Genomic DNA, 18,715 nt, shown 5'->3' on the forward strand with positions numbered 1-18,715 from the left:
TAAGTCCCCTATAAGTCACACAGTCATGCTGCTATTCAGTGCCATGTAGGTGCTCAAAGCTGCTCCACAGGACAGGAACCTGTGATAGCCTCAAACCTAGCCCATCCTCCAATTTACCGTGGCCGGAGCCACCAGGCACAAGGCTGGACTCAGATCCTGCAATAGCTGTGGCGGCCTGGCCTCGACGTCCCTGCAGTGGCCTGGTCCAGACTGTGCCTGCCTGCTGCTGGCGGCCCCCAGGCTTCCCGAGTCAGATGCTACAGGACAAATGCTGCCACGAGACACGGTGATGAAGCCCAGGGATGTGAGGAGGAGAGGAGGGCACAGGATGGGAACCCCCATGGGTTGTCCGAGGGCCTGGTTCAGAGCCCCCACCCATATGCATGGGCCTGTCCTCCCTGTGGGGCCCTGATCAGAGGGAATGGGCTCCCAGTTCTTCTTGCTCGCTCCTACCTCCCCCTGGCTCATTAACTGTCAGCTCATTCCCCCCAGCTGTCAGCCAGGCAGATCAGCTCCTTGGCATGTCATGGTCTCTCCATTTCCCTCCAGGTATTGATTCCCTCCCTTTCTCCTCTCCCCTTCATACTGCTCCCAGCCCACATTATGAACTTTTTAATGCCTATTTAAAGCTCTCTGGGCTCTGTTGGAAATCAGATTTCCTTGTTCCTGGACATGTTTCCTGGCTTCATAGTCCCAGCAGAGGGGAAGTGGCCAACACTGCAAATGGGGCTGGGGACAGGGCTTCACTTTATAAACAACCCAGCGGTCATTGGGAAGAGGCAAAGTACCTCCAAAGTGATTTGGGAATTGGCTGGGCATGGCTCAGCCCTGTGTGAATGTTTGTCTATCTCCACTTCATATCCACAGATCTCTGTGGATCGCGTATGCAGATCCAACTGCGCATGGCACTATGGATTTGAAGCAGAGATCTTTGGATTTGCAGAGCACTTGAGATTAAATGCTCAACTTCGATTACCAGCAAACTGGAGTTACACAGCCAGAGTGGTTGTCATTACAAACAGCCACATCATGTTACTCACGGTTTCCCCAGTTACAGAATTGGATCTAAGAGATAACTATTGGGGAATGTTGACTTCTTAATGACTTCAGCAATGCCCAAGCATGCTGTTTTGAAAATTTACTTGTCTCTGTTAGGCAGATATTAAATGGAATTAGAGGAAGTTTTTCATCATTGAGATGAATTTTCAGGACACTTCATAGGAACTCCCAATGACATTTATAGGAATTATGGAGGTTAAATTCTCATAGTGCTTTACTTCATTTCAGGTACTGAGCGTTCTAAACCCAAAATTTAAATATTAATTCTGTCCATCTAGGGATATTAGTTTATAGTCATTTCAATGATTAACTGATAAGCCTAGGTTTATCAGTTAATCCAGATGACTACACACAGCAGGGGAGAAGGGGAGAGGGAGATCGTGCAGTGAAGAGACAGCTTAAAGCCGGCTACTCCTGCATGCTGGCCTCCACAGAGCTGTTGCCTTCCCCCTTCTGCCTTCCAGAGGCAGCATAGCAGGAGGCAGGCAGGAGCTGGTGCATGGGAGGAGCTGGCCCATCAGTATCGGATCCCACAGAGCCGCCTGCTCATCCACCCCTGTGCTGCTGCTCTAACGCAGAGTGTGAGGAGAGAGATGGGAGCCAGTACATGCGGGAAGCCAACTTGAAAGCTGGCTCCTATTTGTATTGGCTCCCACGGAGCAGCCTGAACCCCTGTGCTGCTGCCTCTGTATTAGAGGCAGCAGTGCAGGGTGGCACAAGGCTCCCTGGGACTGGGAGCACACTGGCTGCCGGCCCCGCCTCCAAGGAATATTTCATTAACCATGTAACCACAAAAAATGTTGCAGCTACATGATATCTAAAATACCTATGTCCATCACAATGCATAGTGATATAACCAGTATCATCTTATATGGACAGGACATTAAACAAGGTTAAAGAAAAAAAATCCAGCCCACAAAATGTGCATATCCTGACAACAAATGATAGGCTCTATTCACTCCTGAGTTCACCCTGCTTCTCATCGTGGAATCCTGAATGATGCAAGACCACACAAAAGGCATTGCTGTTGTGTCTCAAGATGTCTATAATCCTGTATTATCTGTAGGGATGGCATAATCCAAGAGTTGGTGTAGCATCCAGGAGATTCACTGATTTACCATTTCCAATGGCCATTTTCCTTAGGTGGAGCTTCTATAGAGTCTGAACTGTGAGTACACACCCTCCCCAAACACAATGCCCAGGTACCATGCAGGTGCAAGTACTTCCCACTTCTTCTAATGCATGCATCTCCTATCCTGAAGTCCTTAATTTTCATAATCATATCCAACTATCCAAGAAAATGCATTAAAAATGTCAAGCGTAAGTTATTACCACTTACCCATAGTTTGCAATACATAATTCTCTTTAACCATCACAGCACATACTAAATCTAGAGCTACAATGTTATTTAAATTATCATTTCTGGTTCCAGCTCATCAGTCTGCACAGCCTTCTTTGCAGAGTGTGTTGATTATACATTGTAAGGAAAGTGGGTAATTCCTTCTAACAGAAAAAAGCAGCATGCCACACAATTCTCAAGCTTCCCTAGTGAAAATGAATTCCTGCTCCCACCCTTTAAAAAAAAAAAAAAAAAAAAAAAAAAAAAGAGAATGACATCAAGATAGAGCGGTTACTTAGCTTGTATAGTAACCGGAATTTTTTGAGATTTGTGGTTCCTTTTTGTATTTGACAGTGGGGGTGTGCATAAGCCTGAGACCAGAAAATTTTTGCTATCAGCATCCATTATTCTGCACCTTCACCATTCTTCTGCTCTATGCTGAAGTTATAAGGGGAAGCATGGACAGATTTCTCTATTGTGAATCATTCTAGAAGGATCCGAAGCAGAGAAAAAGAGCAAATAGTGGAGTACTGATACGGACCGTACATCTTAATGAACTCTAGTTCTTGTACAAGTAAGTAGCCCCATTTTCTTCTTCAAGTGATTGTCCCTATGTGCATTCCACAGTAGGTGACCGACAAGCAGTATTTATTGAGAAGGAGGGTGCAAGGACCTTTTGGTTCTGACGACTGGAGGACAGCTGTGCTGAAAGATGTGTTAGCTACAGAAGCTTGTACTGGGGTGTAGTGTATCATGAAGGTAAGGAGCTCTAACTCCCTGGCTATGTTTACATTGCACATTCTTGCTCAAGAAGATTTGTAAATGAGCCGTGGTGATGAATATTGCCGTGCCTCATTTGCATAACAAGGAGCCAGTGTTTTCGTGCAAGGGGCTTTTGTGCAAGAGCCATTCTGCCTGAAAATAAGTGGCAGAACGGCTCTTGTGCAAGAGGGGGGTTCTTGTGCAAGAAGGAGCAGTAAAGACTGCTCCTTCTTGCACAAAGCCCCTTGCGCAAAATGACGGCTCATTTGCATATCTTCTTGCACAAGAATGCGCAATGTAGATGTAGCCCCTGTGTTGCTGCTTTACAGATCTCAGTCAGAAGAACATCCTAATGAGAGACCATCAAATCAGCCCTGGCCCTAGAAGAATGGATTTTCAGACTTCGTGGAGGAGGACATGTTTGTCAATTCATAACATAGCAGAATGCAGTCAGAAATCCATCTGGAAAGTCTCTGAGAAAAAACTGGTTTCCTTGCTTACCCATTTCACTAAGGATATAAAAAGTGTAGACAATTTCCTAAAATACTTTTTTCTTTGTAGGTACAATGCCATAGACTGGTGGGCATCCAGGGAATGGAATCTCCTGTCACTCAGGACATTGGATCAGCAGTCACCATGTAGAAAGCTTGCTTCTTCATGCTTCTGCCCCATTTGCTCTCGGGGAAGAGTTTGGCACCAATAGATTAAAAACTCTGTGCCAAAAAGTTAAAAATTCTATAAAACTGTACATGTTTTATTAATCAAAATAGCACAGCGTAATCAGACCAATTTCAATTATTTTGGTAATTTATTTCAAAATAATATGCAACTTTGCATCTCTCTACCCCTACCTCCATGTGGTCCTCTAACTCCATTCCCATTCTCCTCTACTGCCATTTTGAACTGCAGTCTATGTGAACCCCCAAGAGCTCCGTGTACTCTCTTCTGTCTGCATACCCATATACCATGCCCCTAACCTGGTCCCACATGCATGCTGCTATGAAGAATGCAGCCAGCTGCTGGCTGCTACTGCTGGTGTGCAGACTGCTCTCTGTTCTGGTGCCACAGCAGCCCCTGGTGGGCATAAATGCTATGCCTCTTCGGCAGGATGTATTTTCTGCAGGGGAAAAAAAATCTGCAGTGGATATGAATTCTGTGTCCGAGCAGTGGTCCCCAATTCCCCCAGGGTATCTAGACCCAGGCACTGTATAGATGGGTCTGTCCAGCCTGGGTCAGACTGAGGTCTGATTGTCTGTCATTCAGCTGGGGAAGGATCTGCAAATTCCATATTTTGAAGGGGCATGAGATTTTTCTGAAGCTATAGAAGCACTTTTGATGGTTGTTGCTACTGGGAAGATAGGAAATACAGTTCTTAAACCCTGGGATCTTGGGCATAATGGTTGTTCTGTATGGTGGTAGAAGTGGGGAGGAAAAAAGAACCACTACATATCAACTAGCACTAGATTCTAAATTAACTAGAATCTAAACTAGATCCTAAAAAACAAGTAGATACATGATAGAAATGTAGCCGTGTTAGTCTGGTATAGCTGAAACAAAAAACAGGACGGTATATATGGTTGTGACAATTTTCTTCCACTATTTGATCTGAGGAAGTGGGTCTGGCCCATGAAAGCTCATCACCTAATAAACCATCTTGTTAGTCTTTAAAGTGCTACCTAGTCCTGTTTTTTGTTTCAAGTAGATACATGTAATTACAATATTACAAAATAAGTGATGAATGACTCAAGTTAAGTAAACATTGATAAGGTGCCACCTCAGACCAAAGGGTGTTAGAACAAAGTCAGGAGAGGCAGTTGGCCTACACCACCCCTTGTAGCTTCAACTAAAAGCATAAGGAAGAGAAGGTTACAGGCAGGGATCAATGGACAAACTGCTAGCTAAAACCTGGGGTCTCATGTGCATGCAGCCCATATTTTCTTAATGGAATACACATTGGGACCATCTCTTGGAAGAATTTAAAGCTTTACAAATAGCTTCACAACATCATTTGTTTCCTCTTGTATGTCTTGATCATAATGTACTTCAATACCACGCTCTAACTCCAGTTCTGAATATAGCTATAAGCATACAAAAATCGTGTTTCTTACAGAGCACACTAATTCCTTAATCAAGTATCAGAGGGGTAGCCATGTTAATCTGAATCTGCAAAGTGACGACGAGTCCTGTGGCACCTTATAGACTAACAGATTTATTGGAGCATATGCTTTTGCGGGCAAAGACCCACTTCGTCAGATTTATCAACAAAGTGAGTCTTTGCCCATGAAAGCTTATGCTCCAATAAATCTGCTAGGGTACATCTACACTTGAACCCTAGTTCGAACTAGGGATGCAAATGTAGGCGACCGAAATTGCTAATGAAGCGGAGATTTAATTATCCCGTGATTCATTAGCATGATCTTGACGGTGCATTACTCTGCTCAACAGCTGTTCTGAAAATGAAAGTGTGCGCCGGGACGCATTAGTTCGAACCAAATACCCCTTGGTTTGAACTAATGTGTCCCAGTGCGCACTTTCACTTTCGGAACAGCTGTTGAGCCAAGTAACGCGCCAGCGAGATCATGCTAATGAAGCGCAGAACATTTAAATCCCCGCTTCATTAGTAACTTCGGTCGCTTACATTGCATCCCTAGTTCGAACTACGGTGCAAGTATAGACGTACCCTTAGTCTATAAGGTACCATATAATTCCTTAATGTATCTCTAATAGTTACCCAAGGGATGATGTTGGCTTAATGTCTCCAAATCTTATTTTCTCACTGTTTGAAAACTGAATGAAATTTTAGAAAAATTTCAAAAAGTGCTTCTTGTTTTGCATTATCCTCCAAGTAGAGACAACTGTCAGACACAGGAGACAATACAATTGGCACCATTTTTCATAGCCAGTATGACAATCACTGTTCTCGTGTTTCCTGAAGATTTAACATTACATACCTGGTAATTTTCCATGGATTGCTAATTCATCAAATTCATTTGGAAACTTCATGCCTTCCATTATTCTACCTCCTGCTGTTAAAATGTCATAAAGAAGCAAGCCAAATGAATACACATCAGCTTGCTTATTGTAAATCACATTTCCTTTAGCAACCTCTGGTGCTCGAAATCCTGAAAATAAATGATTTATTAATAGTTATGATCCATGCCAGGCTGATGATGCTATGACTCTCTTTTATGAATAAATACTTCTTGATGAAAAAAAAGTCAAAGGAAGTCAATAACAAAATTACATATTATTTCTAAACTGGCTGAAAATCACAGAAGAAATGAGCAACTGTAATGTCAGTGTAAAAAAAGTATCTGAAAATTAGTTAATAAGCTTCTGTACTATTGATTTAACCATCGAAAGAGCTTTATTACTTACTAGTGAAAAGGAAAGGTATGTCCTGTAGTCTACACTGAAGGCCTGATAATGCACTATGGGAATTATGCTCTCCCATTCGTGGCAATGACCATAGTTCTCAGTTGCTCTAAGGCCACCTTTTCTTTGGTCTGGCAGTGCAAAGGGGCCTTCAAATAGACGTAAATGTGATCCAATTAAAGTCAGAGTTGCAACTGTTCAGATCTCTGAAAAATCGGAACCCTGAAGTACACATTATTGACCACTAAACATTAACCACATTTAGAAGTACTGTTTTAATACAATAATAAGCATAAAATGTTCAAACTGAACATACTTGTACAAAAGAAAAGTAATTACATCAGTAAATGTAATTTAACCTATATTCTTTTTAATATCCCATTATCCAACATTGTGCAAAAGGCATTTCGTGTAAATGGGAATCATGCCCCGAGTGTAAATCCATTTTCATCAGTAATAACATGGCAAGAACCACAACAATATAGACTGTTCTCTAACTCTATACTTTTTATCATGAAATTCACAAATATTTACTTTGTTGAATTTTTATTCTGTTTAACAAAACAAAGTGTTTTTTTGCCATACCTGGTGTGCCTTCTGAGGTTTTTATCCCCATTCTGCAGCAATACTGAGCAATGCCATAATCAGCAATCTTTGCAATGACTGTTGAATTGGGATATAATGTAAAGAGCAGCACATTATGGGGCTTTAAATCACGATAAATGATCATTGAGGAATGCAGATACCTGTTAACAAACAAGTATTTAGGTGAAAGCATTTAAAACCTATATCCATCTATCTTTCTACACTGACTGCATCAATACTACAAAAAGCCATGATATTAATTATAATGAGTCGGACATCAGAAGGAAAAGATTCACTAACATGATATCAGATTAATGGATTACAGTTTTGGAATTATCCCAACATATCACTTGCTGGCACATGAACAACTTGGTATTATAGTTCAAGAGATTCATCAAGAGTGACACCACCAACTAGAAAAAGAAATCAATTAAACAAAACAAAACAAAAGTAGTTTCACCTACACCTGCCCTGGGTTTCCTTGCCAGATTTTTTTTTTAAATCGTATTTCTCTAATTGTTATAAGACATTCACAGATTTTCAGGTTAAAAAGAATGGGACAAATTAAAGTACAAGAGTTCTGTCTTTTTCTCCATTCATGTGAATCCCACTTGTGAATAGAAAAAAAGAAAAAGCACAAAAGAAACAAGAAGATAGACCAAATACTGTACATGTGAGGTGTCACTTCATGCTTTCAGCCTTTATTTTTTGCTTGAAAACCAACAAAAACAAATAGTCTAAACTGCATTTTTTAAAAGTACAGAATTCTGTCTCCTTTGGGGGACACACAAATTAAGTATATATGATAGCCTAGCCTTACAGTTGATTAAGATATTCAAAGAATAAGCTATGAAACAACATCAGTTGCCTAAACAATTAATGGTGGCAGATGCCCTTAACAACAGATTCTTCTTATAGCCCATGGCAACAAATGCCTTAGGGAAAACTGCTATACATAATTTACTCAAAGTGTACGGAATTGTATATACTGATTCAAGGACACATAGGCAGCACTGTATTCTCTATTCAATTAAAAGTAAAAAGATATAACTACTTTGATTAAGAGAATATACACACACACACTGTATAAGAGAAGAGGCAAGGACTTGAAAAGAGAAAGCTTTCCTATTTTGAGCCTTTCAATATTTTTCAGGGCCAAAATTAGCATTTCAAGAATATTTACCGTAAGCCATCAGCTACATGTAGAGCTATCCTGTGCTGAAGTGTTTTAGTTAAGATTGAACTATCTTGCTGAAGCAAACGATCCAGAGAGCCTTTAGGGGCTAATTCCATTACCAACATCCGGGGACGGATTGCAGCAGCCAGCAAAGACACTAAGCTAGGGTGATGAAGATGACAAAGCACTGCAAGCTCCTGTAAATTGAAAAAAATCAAGTGATATGCAGCATGTATTATAACATTTATAGTTCTGGGGTGAACTGTGTATGTTTCAACCATATTAACTACTAAAAGACAGAAAAATCATAATTAAGGCAGACACTTGTGCTTAAACATTATCAAACCCTTCACTATCCAGGTTGTACTAGTGCTGCACTATTAAAAGAGGGCAACATTTCTTACTTGTCGTAACAGTCGGAGGGAGGTATGTTTATTAAAAATCTTTACAGCTACTTCTTCTCCACCATATGATGCATGGTACACAGATCCAAAGCCACCGTCACCTGCTCAAAAAGAAAATGGAAGGGAATATTTAAATAAATAAATAAATAAATAAATAAAGATCTTCACTCTTTTCTCAAATTGACTGAACTGGACTCTAAAATGAACAAAGCACCAAGAGTCTCAGTTTGAGCCAGTGAGAGTAGTATGTGCACAGCTCATCTAAAAAATCAGGTCCTAACATATACACTATTGGCCTCTATAATTCAGAAATATCTTTTAACAGCGTAACAGATTAATCAAATAGAAAAAAAATTTCAATAAAATATTTTCAGAATGTTTTAACCCTGTAGCTTCACTTACATAAACATTACATTTTTAATATCCTTGCCATATATTAGGTTATGTACAGAAGACTAAAATTAACATTCACCCAGCAGAAATTCAGGAGCTTGGTCAAATTCCAATTCATCATTGTTCAACATGATATTTCTAGGCAGATCAGCCAGTATTAGGTCAGGTGCAATCTGAGCTATTGGAATGGTAAATCTTGGTTGATCTGGATTTACTAAGAGATCACCTGAGTTAAAATAAAAAAAGAAAAAAAAAAAGAGATGCATTTGAAAAAGCCAATAAAATAGCACAGTCAGCACTCTACACTGAGGCCGTGTCCAGACTCAGGGTTTTTTTCGGGAAAAGTAGCCTCATCCTCCTTGATTGGATCACCTCATCATCTCCAGCCTGATCCTGGCCTGCATATTTATTCCTGCCTCTGGAAATTTCCACTACATGCATCTGACGAAGTGGGTCTTTGCCCACGAAAGCTTATGCTCCTCCACTTCAGTTAGTCTATAAGGTGCCACAGGACTCCTCGTCGCTTTTGTAAATAATTCGTAACTGAAGTTTAATGGTATATGCTGTAGAAGCCCAAACTTACTGATCCCCTGAGCTGTATGTAAACAACAATCATCAGAAGTTCAAGAGCCGGGGCACACCTGCCCAAGGCTCAGGCATTCAGCCCTGTGGGAAGCATCTAACAGGGCTTGGGGCTTCAGCCCCACTTCTGCTAGAGCTCTGAGACCCAGCAGATGTGTCCTGCAGGGCTGAAGCCCCAAAACCTCTCTCCCCACTGAGCAGATGCCCCTATCCCATCATCTCACTGCAAGGTAGATATTCTAAACTCCTCCCTACTACGCTGGGAGGTGGAGAATGGGAGGGAGGAATACAGGGAGCTCTGGGAGTCATACTTTAATGATAAAAAAGAGACAAAACACAGCTCATGAGCCACACTCCTGGCACATGCAGGGGGTCAACATTAAAAACTAGCCTCTGTTAGCAGTTACCACACAGCATTAAGCTAACTGAGATACCACATTTTTTCTCCATACCCGGAATAGGAAATAACTTGAGTAACTGTATGGTACCTGTTGGTTAATATTGCCTTTTTAATTGTGCTCACTGTATGGGTTCCAATCAACAGGACTAATAACGTCAACTACAGTACTAACCTGAGTCAAAATTAATCACATGAATAAGGGCTGCTGGATTAGGCTCCACAGATGAGTAAGTGAATGGTTTTTTCAACCCTCTCACCTTGTACAATGTGAGGACTAGCCACCATCTGACCCATGCAGTAACACAAAGGCATTAAAGAGTTGTAGTTGTTGAATCACATATTGAGACTGCTTGGCTGTGTCTACACTGGGCCACTTATTCCGGAAAATCAGCCGCTTTTCCGGAATAAGCTGCGAGCTGTCTACACTGGCCCTTGAATTTCCGGAAAAGCAACGATGCTCTACTGTACAAAATCAGCCGCTATTCCGGAAAAACTATTCTGCTCCCGCTAGGGCATAAGTCCTTATTCCGGAACACTGTTCCGGAAAAGGGCCAGTGTAGACAGCCCAGTAGTCTTTTCCGGAAAAAAGCCCCGATCGCAAAAATAGCGATCTGGGCTCTTTTCTGGAAAAGCGTGTCTACATTGGCCACAGACGCTTTTCCGGAAAAAGGGCTTTTCTGGAAAAGCAGCCTGCCAATGTAGACGCTCCTTTTCCAGAAAAACTGAAAACGGAATAGTATTCCGTTTTAAGCAGTTCCGGAAATTCATGCCAGTGTAGACACAGCCATATTGTTTATTTTAATCAAGTGTGAGGGGATAATGTGAGGGGCCTAAATGCTATTGTAATGACCATCATAAATATTAATTTAAATGGGTATTCTAATTAGCTTAATTAAAACATTATATACCTTTTTCAGCTGTTTTAAGTAAATCATCAAGTAGTATTTTTTGGTGTTCTTTGCCATCCTCAAAGCTATACAAAGCCCATTTCTTCAGTAGTGTTTCCCCTTCACCACATACATCTATATCCAGTAAACCTGGAAACCATTCTTCCATAAGAGAATCAATGTGATCCACAACTTGCCCCAAAAGGATACAACCTGAAAAAGAAAATTAGAGCCAGTCTACTATATCTGCAATAATCAACACATACTGCAAATTCTGAAAGGTGCAAGCAAAATGAACAAATGCACCAAGTTTAACTAAAACAGCAGGTACAAGGGCAAGTTTAGGAATAATGTAACCTTTTCTGCAAGAAGGAGTTGTAATTTTCAAAAAACTGTCTGGATTGCTATCAAATACTGCTGATTCCACTAGACAGTAAGCTTCAGGAGACCAGTTCAGGTAAATGCCTTGTCTCCAATACATTCTATTAGGACGAAGAGCGCGTTCTAGGAAAAACAAAATTAGTCAAAGTCAAACCTTTGAAATTAACTCTGTAAATTGGGCTGACCATTCCAACATATACTATCCTAAGCATGTATTTGCGGTTTTATAGATTTATACACAATTCCCCCCCCCATGTCTTTTTGCTTCCTCCCTGTTTTTCCTGTCATGTTTGCAGAACTAATCCCAGAACCATACATAAATGAAAAGATTTCCTCTGAGTCTTGCATGTGTTTGCGTGTGCATAGTGGTGTTGTGCATGGTGTTCCTAAGAGTTTTTAAGTTACAAGTAAATGCCACTATTTTGTTTTCTTACACTTATAAAATGCCTGGGGTGAGCCCAAAAATATAAAACAAAATTTCAGGAGTTGGGATTTTAATTTGTAGACCTGAACTCAAGCCCGTGGCTACTAGACATTCAAGGTATAGAAACACATTGATAGTTTTGAAATTAAATGTCAATACCTCTTCCAGAGAGCATGAAAGGAGACACTTCAAGCAACCTGTTGATCAGTCTGGACCAGAATCCCATGGGAAAGTACGGCATCTCATATAGCCTAATGATGATTTCTGAGTTTTCACAGTGGGGAAGCTCTATAACAGGTCTGTGATCAGACAAACTGAAAGAAACAGGAACATTATTTTGCCGTGTTTCATAATTTACTACTTCCAAAATTATTAATGTACACAGATTAAAGTGAGACTTATTGTATAGCTGATTGTTAGTACTTATTGTATAGCTTGAACAACAGATGTCAAACATGAATGCAACCCCAAATCACATAAGCAGGAAGCAGATTATTGGGGTTTATCTGTATCAGCATGTTTGTTTATTTGTTAAGTTAATGGCCAATTTCTGCTCCCTTAAAACAGAATGCAGCTTCAGTAACTTCACTGAGGTCTCCAAGGATATAAGTGAGAGAAAAAAAATGATATAAAGATAACTTATAATCTTGCACTTTTATAAAATCACACATCCAAGTAATCTGAAGTGCTTTAGAGGGATTAATCAATTAAACCACACAATACTCCATCCTTTAAGAAAGGAAAGTATTAGTATCTACACTGCACAGATGTAAAAACTGAGGCAATGAGCATACGTGACCTTTCATAGCTCATGCAAAAAGAGGGTGTCAACAGTGGCATTACACATCACCAACTTCTAATTTCCAAGTAAAGAAGATTCAAAGGCACAATGCCTCCAAGTATCTTTGCTTGGGCAGTCCAATTCCTCCTGTGTGTGATCCTGACTTAATCCAAACAGTTTATAAATATGAATATATATGATTTATATTGAAGTGAATATCTGTATACAGTGGTACTATCTGGACGATTTGATCATTAGTACTATAGGATAATTTTGCTATTGTGGTCTCATTGTAAAACAAAAAGTAAAATAACTTTGCCTTTCATAGATGCCATTTTTCACTGTGCTAATAGGATATAACCTTGTTCACTATCAAATCAGTTTAATTTTACTGAGAAGAAATTGAGCAGTATACAAAGGTAGTGCAATCAACAAAAGTCTTACTCACTAAGAGGAAATTGCTGATATCTAACAACTAGAAATGTCATTACAGCCTGAGAATATGAGAGTTTTTGATCTTTGCATATTTCCATGGCACATGCGTGGTTTTTGTTCTTTGTTTACCTGCTCGGAACAAGCAGTTGATCTTCTCCTAATGGCAATGCAATTTGGAACTTTTCCAGAAGCTTAAAGTATTGTGACAGGTAGATCTTAGGTAATCTGCTCTTCTTTAAAAGGAATGTTTCCACATCTGAACGCTTTATAATTCCCTTAGGGTATTTAGGAAAGCCTTCCACCTTCACTGTCAAAATCTTTTAAAAAAAGTAAAAGAATTTCAACTCTGCAGTCACAACTGGATCACATTTTTCTGCAATATTTTAATAGTATTATTTACTAAAATTCACAATCCTATTGATAGTAATATCCAGCATTTAAGCAATGACAGCACAAGCTAACTATTCTGAACAGTGTATCCCATGACACTAGTTAGCTACCTCTGCATTAAGTGTAGTATAGTACAAGTTGAATTTCTGTAATCCAACACCCTCAGGACCTAACCAGTGCCAAACCAGAGAATATGCCAGACCACGGAAGGTCAATATTGTCTAGAAGCATTACTCATACTTCCGCTGCTTACTGGGATGTTAGAGGATATTTAGGAGTAAATTAGAGCTAAATAACAGCACAGAACACACAGCCAGAACTGATGGTGACAAACAAACTTTATGGGACTACTGGAAACTTGGCCACATCCATGAGAAGTGGACATCTGACTAACAAAGTCATGCCGGACCATGGATGTTGCCAGGCTAGAGAGTGCCTCTTTAGAGAGGTTTAACTTGTAGTGTGTGTTAGTGATTCCCCCTACTGAATATTGGATGGGTAATTATTATACATGTTAATTAGTGAAGAATAAATCTTCAAAGATTTGGAAGTCTTTATAAACACCTAAAAGTATTTACCAAACTAACTTAACCGATGGTGGATCTTTTCAAGATAGACCCTCCTAAACGGTCCTTTTGTCCCTCACGTGTCCCAATATACAGATCTGCACATCCCAACCTCTTCTACCAACTCTAGCAGGGGGCGAATTACCCTTCTTAACTTTCTCACCATTCCAAGTTAGTGTTACTGCTTCGTTCCAGACCTCCAGCATTTAACAATTTGTTGTAGGTTTATGATCCCTCTCACCTGTGATCACCATTTTACACATGTTCTGGGACCCAACTGACTGTGGGGTGTAACAGACACCTGAGAGTATGAGAATTTAGAATGGGGGTTTGGGTTACTCCTGTATGCTAGAATTCATATTTAATCAGCAACAGGAAGAGTCACACAGGTCAAATTGGGAGGCTCTGAAAGGGACTGGGAAGAAATGGAGCAAAAAGAGGCCAGGTCAGGTACAATAATTGGGGATAGAGGAAAGAGTTGAATAAAGGGATATATAAAACAGTGAAAAGCTAACCTGTGCCATGATTTTACATAGCCACCTAGGGTCCACAAAATACAGATCTGTTAGCTGCAGTGCTGGGTCTTGAAAATGTAGCAATACACCTGCATAAATAATATTGCAATTAGAACAATATCACACTACATATGAAACAAAAGAAAAAAAATTAAGTTGCTTTTAGGCACTCAATTTTGGGCTCCCTTTCCCCCCACTCATTTAATAGCAAATTAAATGGTAGATACTTTCATCAAAACTTAAAACTAATGCACAGCATAATAATTCCCTCCCATGCTTTATGAAATCTGGGTTACTAAAAAAAAATATGCATAACTCAGAGATGTTTTAGACATAACACCTCTTGTAACTTAGCAATTTTAATGTTACAATCTGCTGGATCGTTTATCCTATTTTAATGCACGTATCATTCTAGTATGTAAAGTTAGAAATATGTTTATAGTTTTAAATGGATTAATGAGAGCCATTTCTGGTGCTCTGGAAGCCTTAACATAACAACTTGCACAAAACTTGTAAACAGTTTTGTTTGTCCTATACTTCCAACGGTGATTGGACTAGTAAGACATGATCATAACAACTGATACTGGAATTTCATTTTAACCCTGGTTTTTCCATGGAAGGAGAGATGTAGAACAAAAGGTTCCCACTCTGGGGGTACGTCTACACTACAACGTTAATTCGAACTAAGCTAATTCGAACTAACGCGTCTAGAACTAAAAACTAGTTCGAATTAGCGTTTTGCTAATTCGAACTAGCAAGTCCACATTGAGTGGACCCTGAACAGGGCTTAAGGATGGCCGGAAGCAGTGCCAGCAGGGCATCAGAGGAGGACTTAGAGCGTGGAGATGCTGTCTCAGGCTAGCCGAGGGCTGCGCTTAAAGGGTCCCGACCCCCACCCCGGACAGACAATTCTAAGGGGTGCCCCGCTTGCAAAGCAGTCCTGGCTTGGATTGCCCGGAGTACCCACACTGGGCACATCACAGCACTCGGCCATCAGCCCGGCTGCACTTGCCGCAGGCTGCGATCTGGGGAGAGGGGGCAATCGGGGGGCTGCAGGAGAGCTTCCACCTCCAGAAGCCCGCAGAGCCAGCCCAGTCCTCCCCATCGGGGGCTCGTACCCCATTCCTCCCTCACCTCCTTCCACTTACCCTTTCCTAGCCCCCCTTCTTATTGATGTACAAAATAAAGATAACATTTCTTCCAACATTGACTCTGTCTTTATTGAACAAAACTGGGGGAGACTGGGAAAAGGAGGTGGGAGAGGGGAAGAGAAAGGCTGGGAGAGGGGAGGGCAACTAACATGATCAGGGGTTGGGAACAGGTCCCAGATGAAGAGAGGCTACAGAGACTGGGACTGTTCAGCTTAGAAAAGAGGAGATGGAGCGGGAACAGGATAGAGGTCTCTAAAAGCAGGGGTTGGGTGGAGAGGGTGCATTCAGAAAAGTTCTTCATGAGTTCCCATAAAGAAGGACTAGAGGACACCAAAGGAAAGGAATGGGTAGCAGGCTTGAAACTAGTAAGAGAAAGTTGTTGTTCTTCCCAAAGCAAATAGTTAACCTGCGGAACTCCTTGCTGCAGGAGGCTGTGAAGGCTACAACTAGAACAGAGTTTAAAGGGAAGTGAGATCAAGTCATGAAGGTTGGGTCCATGGAGTAGTCTTAGCCAGGGGGTAGGAGTGGTGTCCCTGCCCAAAGTTTGTGGAAGGCTGGAGAGGGATGGCACGAGACAAATGGCTTGGTCACTGTCTTCGGTCCATCCCCTCCAGGGTCCCTAGGGTTGGCCGCTGTCAGGCTACTGGGCTAGATGGACCTTTGGTCTGACTCAGGATGGCCATTGTAAGCTCAGGTCTCAGGGTCGGGGGTCTCAGTGGACCCCCTTGATTTTCATGCACACCTGCTCCTGGGTGGCCAGGCTGGCAGCTCTCCTGCCCTAGACGGCCACTTTCCTGTGCCTAGTTAAAAGCATTTGCGGAAAAGAGCATCTAGATTGGCACGGACGCTTTACCGCAAAAGCACTTTTTGCGGAAAAGCGTCTATGCCAATCTAGATGTAGTTTTGCGCAAGAAAGCCCCGATCGCCATTTTCGCGATTGGGGCTTTTTTGCGCAAAACAATACCGCGTTGTCTACACTGGCCCTCTTGCGCAAAAGCATTTGCGCAAAAGGGCTTTTGCCCGAACGGGAGCAGCATAGCATTTCCGAAAGAAGCACTGATTTCAGACAGTAATTTCAGTCAGTGTTCTTGCAGAAATTCAAGCGGCCAGTGTAGACAGCTGGTAAGTTTTTCCGCAAAAGCATGTGCTTTTGCAGAAAAACTTGCCAATGTAGACGCAGTCTGAAGGTTTATTACTTTCAAAAGAAGTTAAGGGGCATAAATTGTTAGAATAATCCTTCACATGATCTTTTCCTTAGGTTACAAAATTTTGAGATAACAAAACGAAATCATAAAAAAAAGAGTAACAATACCAAGATGATAATAAGGTGATAAAAGTAGCCAACATGTAATGTCAAGAACAATTATTCCAGATCAAATTTCCTTCTTTGACGAGGGAAGCAGTAGAAGTCATATATCTTGATTTTAGTAAGGTTTTTGATACAGTCCCACATAACATTCTCATAAGCTAGGGGACTAGGGAAATGTGGTCTAGATGAAATTACTATTAGGTGGCTGCACAACTGGTTGAAAAGCCATACTCCAAGTGTAAGAAATAGTTACCTACTTTTCTGTAACTGTTTGATCTTTGAGAGGTGTTACACACATCCATTGCATTGCACATTTATGAGCACGCCATGCACAAATATTGGAGACTTTTTTCTCCTCTCAGTGGTACTTGCTGGGGGTTTTCAAGCACTCCTCTGTTGCAGAGTTCCACTGCATGATGGTATAAAAGAGTGGAGCAGTCCCTGACTCATTACATTTCATTCACCACCAAATGTTCTCCAACAGACAGGAGAAAATGGGTGTGTCATCGAACGGACACATGAAACATACCCTGAAGGCTAGTTATGGAAAGGTATGTAACCATTTTTTTGAGCAATTGTCAAGTGTCAATTCAACTGCACATGACTCTCACGCAAACTTCATTTTTGGGGTTGATTTTTTTAATTGATATGCAAGTTTAATTATCCAGAAATGGGCTGGGTTTCAGGTCTCTCTCTTTATATAGTCAGTAATTAATGTTTATTATACATATTGATCATTACAGTCTTAATACAACTACACCTTCAGTACTTTTTGTAGTAATCCCTACTGAGCTTTAACACAGTACTGTTTCAAGTCAATACTGTGTTTACTGGTGAAAACAAAAAAACAAAAAAAACCAGAACTAAATATATTAAGGGCTATTATAAAGAAGACAGTGATCAATTGTTCTCTATGTCCACTGAAGGTAGGAGGAATAGTAAATGACTTACTCTTCAAAAGGGAAATTTTAATTAGATATTAGGAAAGTCCTTCTAACGGTATTGGAATAGGTTATCAAGTGAGGTTGTGGAACCCCAATCACTGGAAGTTTTTAAGAATAGGACAGTAGTCTAGAATCATAGAACACTAGAGCTAGAAGGGACCTCGACAGGTCATCGAGCCCAGTCCCCTGCCTTCACGGCAGGACTAAGCACAGTCTAGATCATCCTTGTCTGTCTAGGTATACTTGGCTTGCTTCAGTACTGGGGGGTGGGATGGGTGTACTTATATAACTTCTCAAGGTCTCTTTCAGCCTCCCATTTTCCATGGTTTTATTATTTCAACTATGTTGTGGCAATCTGCTGCAGTCCTGGTACACACTCCTGGCACTAAATCTTAACTCAGTGAAGAGATTATAGTACCTGATTCATTCAGAAAGTGAACTGCATGAGGAAGTTCATTTTCATCCAGCTGTAACTGGCTTTCTTCCACCAGTACTACTAATCGCTTATAGTCAATCACAGGAAATTCAGTTGGAACATTTTCACGTTCGCGTAAAATTATCTTCTCAAGCTCCAGATAGCTATCTGGGATTAATTGACCCACTACTGGCTGGTCTCTGATCTGTATAATTATGAACAATAATCTTAAAAACACTTTAAAAAAATTTAGACAGATGCATACAAGATGTAAATTAAGCAGGGAAGGATGACCAATCACAAAACACTGTCAATAGAACCAGAGAACAGTAATTTGATGTCTAACCATGGCTTTTTAAAGAGTCACAGAAATTTAAAAAAAAATCCATTAGGATACATTAATATATTTCACAATTTAATTTTCATAAAGTACTTCCAACA

At 40.7% G+C, this 18,715-nt stretch overlaps 1 protein-coding gene across 1 annotated transcript in view; it reads right to left on the reverse strand.

Moving 5' to 3' along the window:
• LRRK2 (leucine rich repeat kinase 2) overlaps nt 1–18,715 on the reverse strand; it is a 118,692-nt gene that overhangs the window by 12,387 nt on the left and 87,590 nt on the right. Inside the window, exons 32-42 of the mRNA XM_075927389.2 lie at nt 18,278–18,479; nt 14,456–14,544; nt 13,114–13,301; nt 11,928–12,082; nt 11,321–11,467; nt 10,985–11,176; nt 9,174–9,320; nt 8,702–8,802; nt 8,304–8,494; nt 7,121–7,281; nt 6,112–6,282 (exon numbers count right to left, since the gene is read on the reverse strand). Coding sequence (XP_075783504.2) covers nt 6,112–6,282; nt 7,121–7,281; nt 8,304–8,494; nt 8,702–8,802; nt 9,174–9,320; nt 10,985–11,176; nt 11,321–11,467; nt 11,928–12,082; nt 13,114–13,301; nt 14,456–14,544; nt 18,278–18,479 — 1,744 coding nt within the window. The remainder of the gene's footprint in view (nt 1–6,111; nt 6,283–7,120; nt 7,282–8,303; nt 8,495–8,701; nt 8,803–9,173; nt 9,321–10,984; nt 11,177–11,320; nt 11,468–11,927; nt 12,083–13,113; nt 13,302–14,455; nt 14,545–18,277; nt 18,480–18,715) is intronic.

Source organism: Pelodiscus sinensis, chromosome 1 (assembly GCF_052426305.1).
Source record: "Pelodiscus sinensis isolate ZL-2025 chromosome 1, ASM5242630v1, whole genome shotgun sequence".
In the NCBI taxonomy this organism is placed as follows: Eukaryota; Metazoa; Chordata; order Testudines; family Trionychidae; genus Pelodiscus; species Pelodiscus sinensis.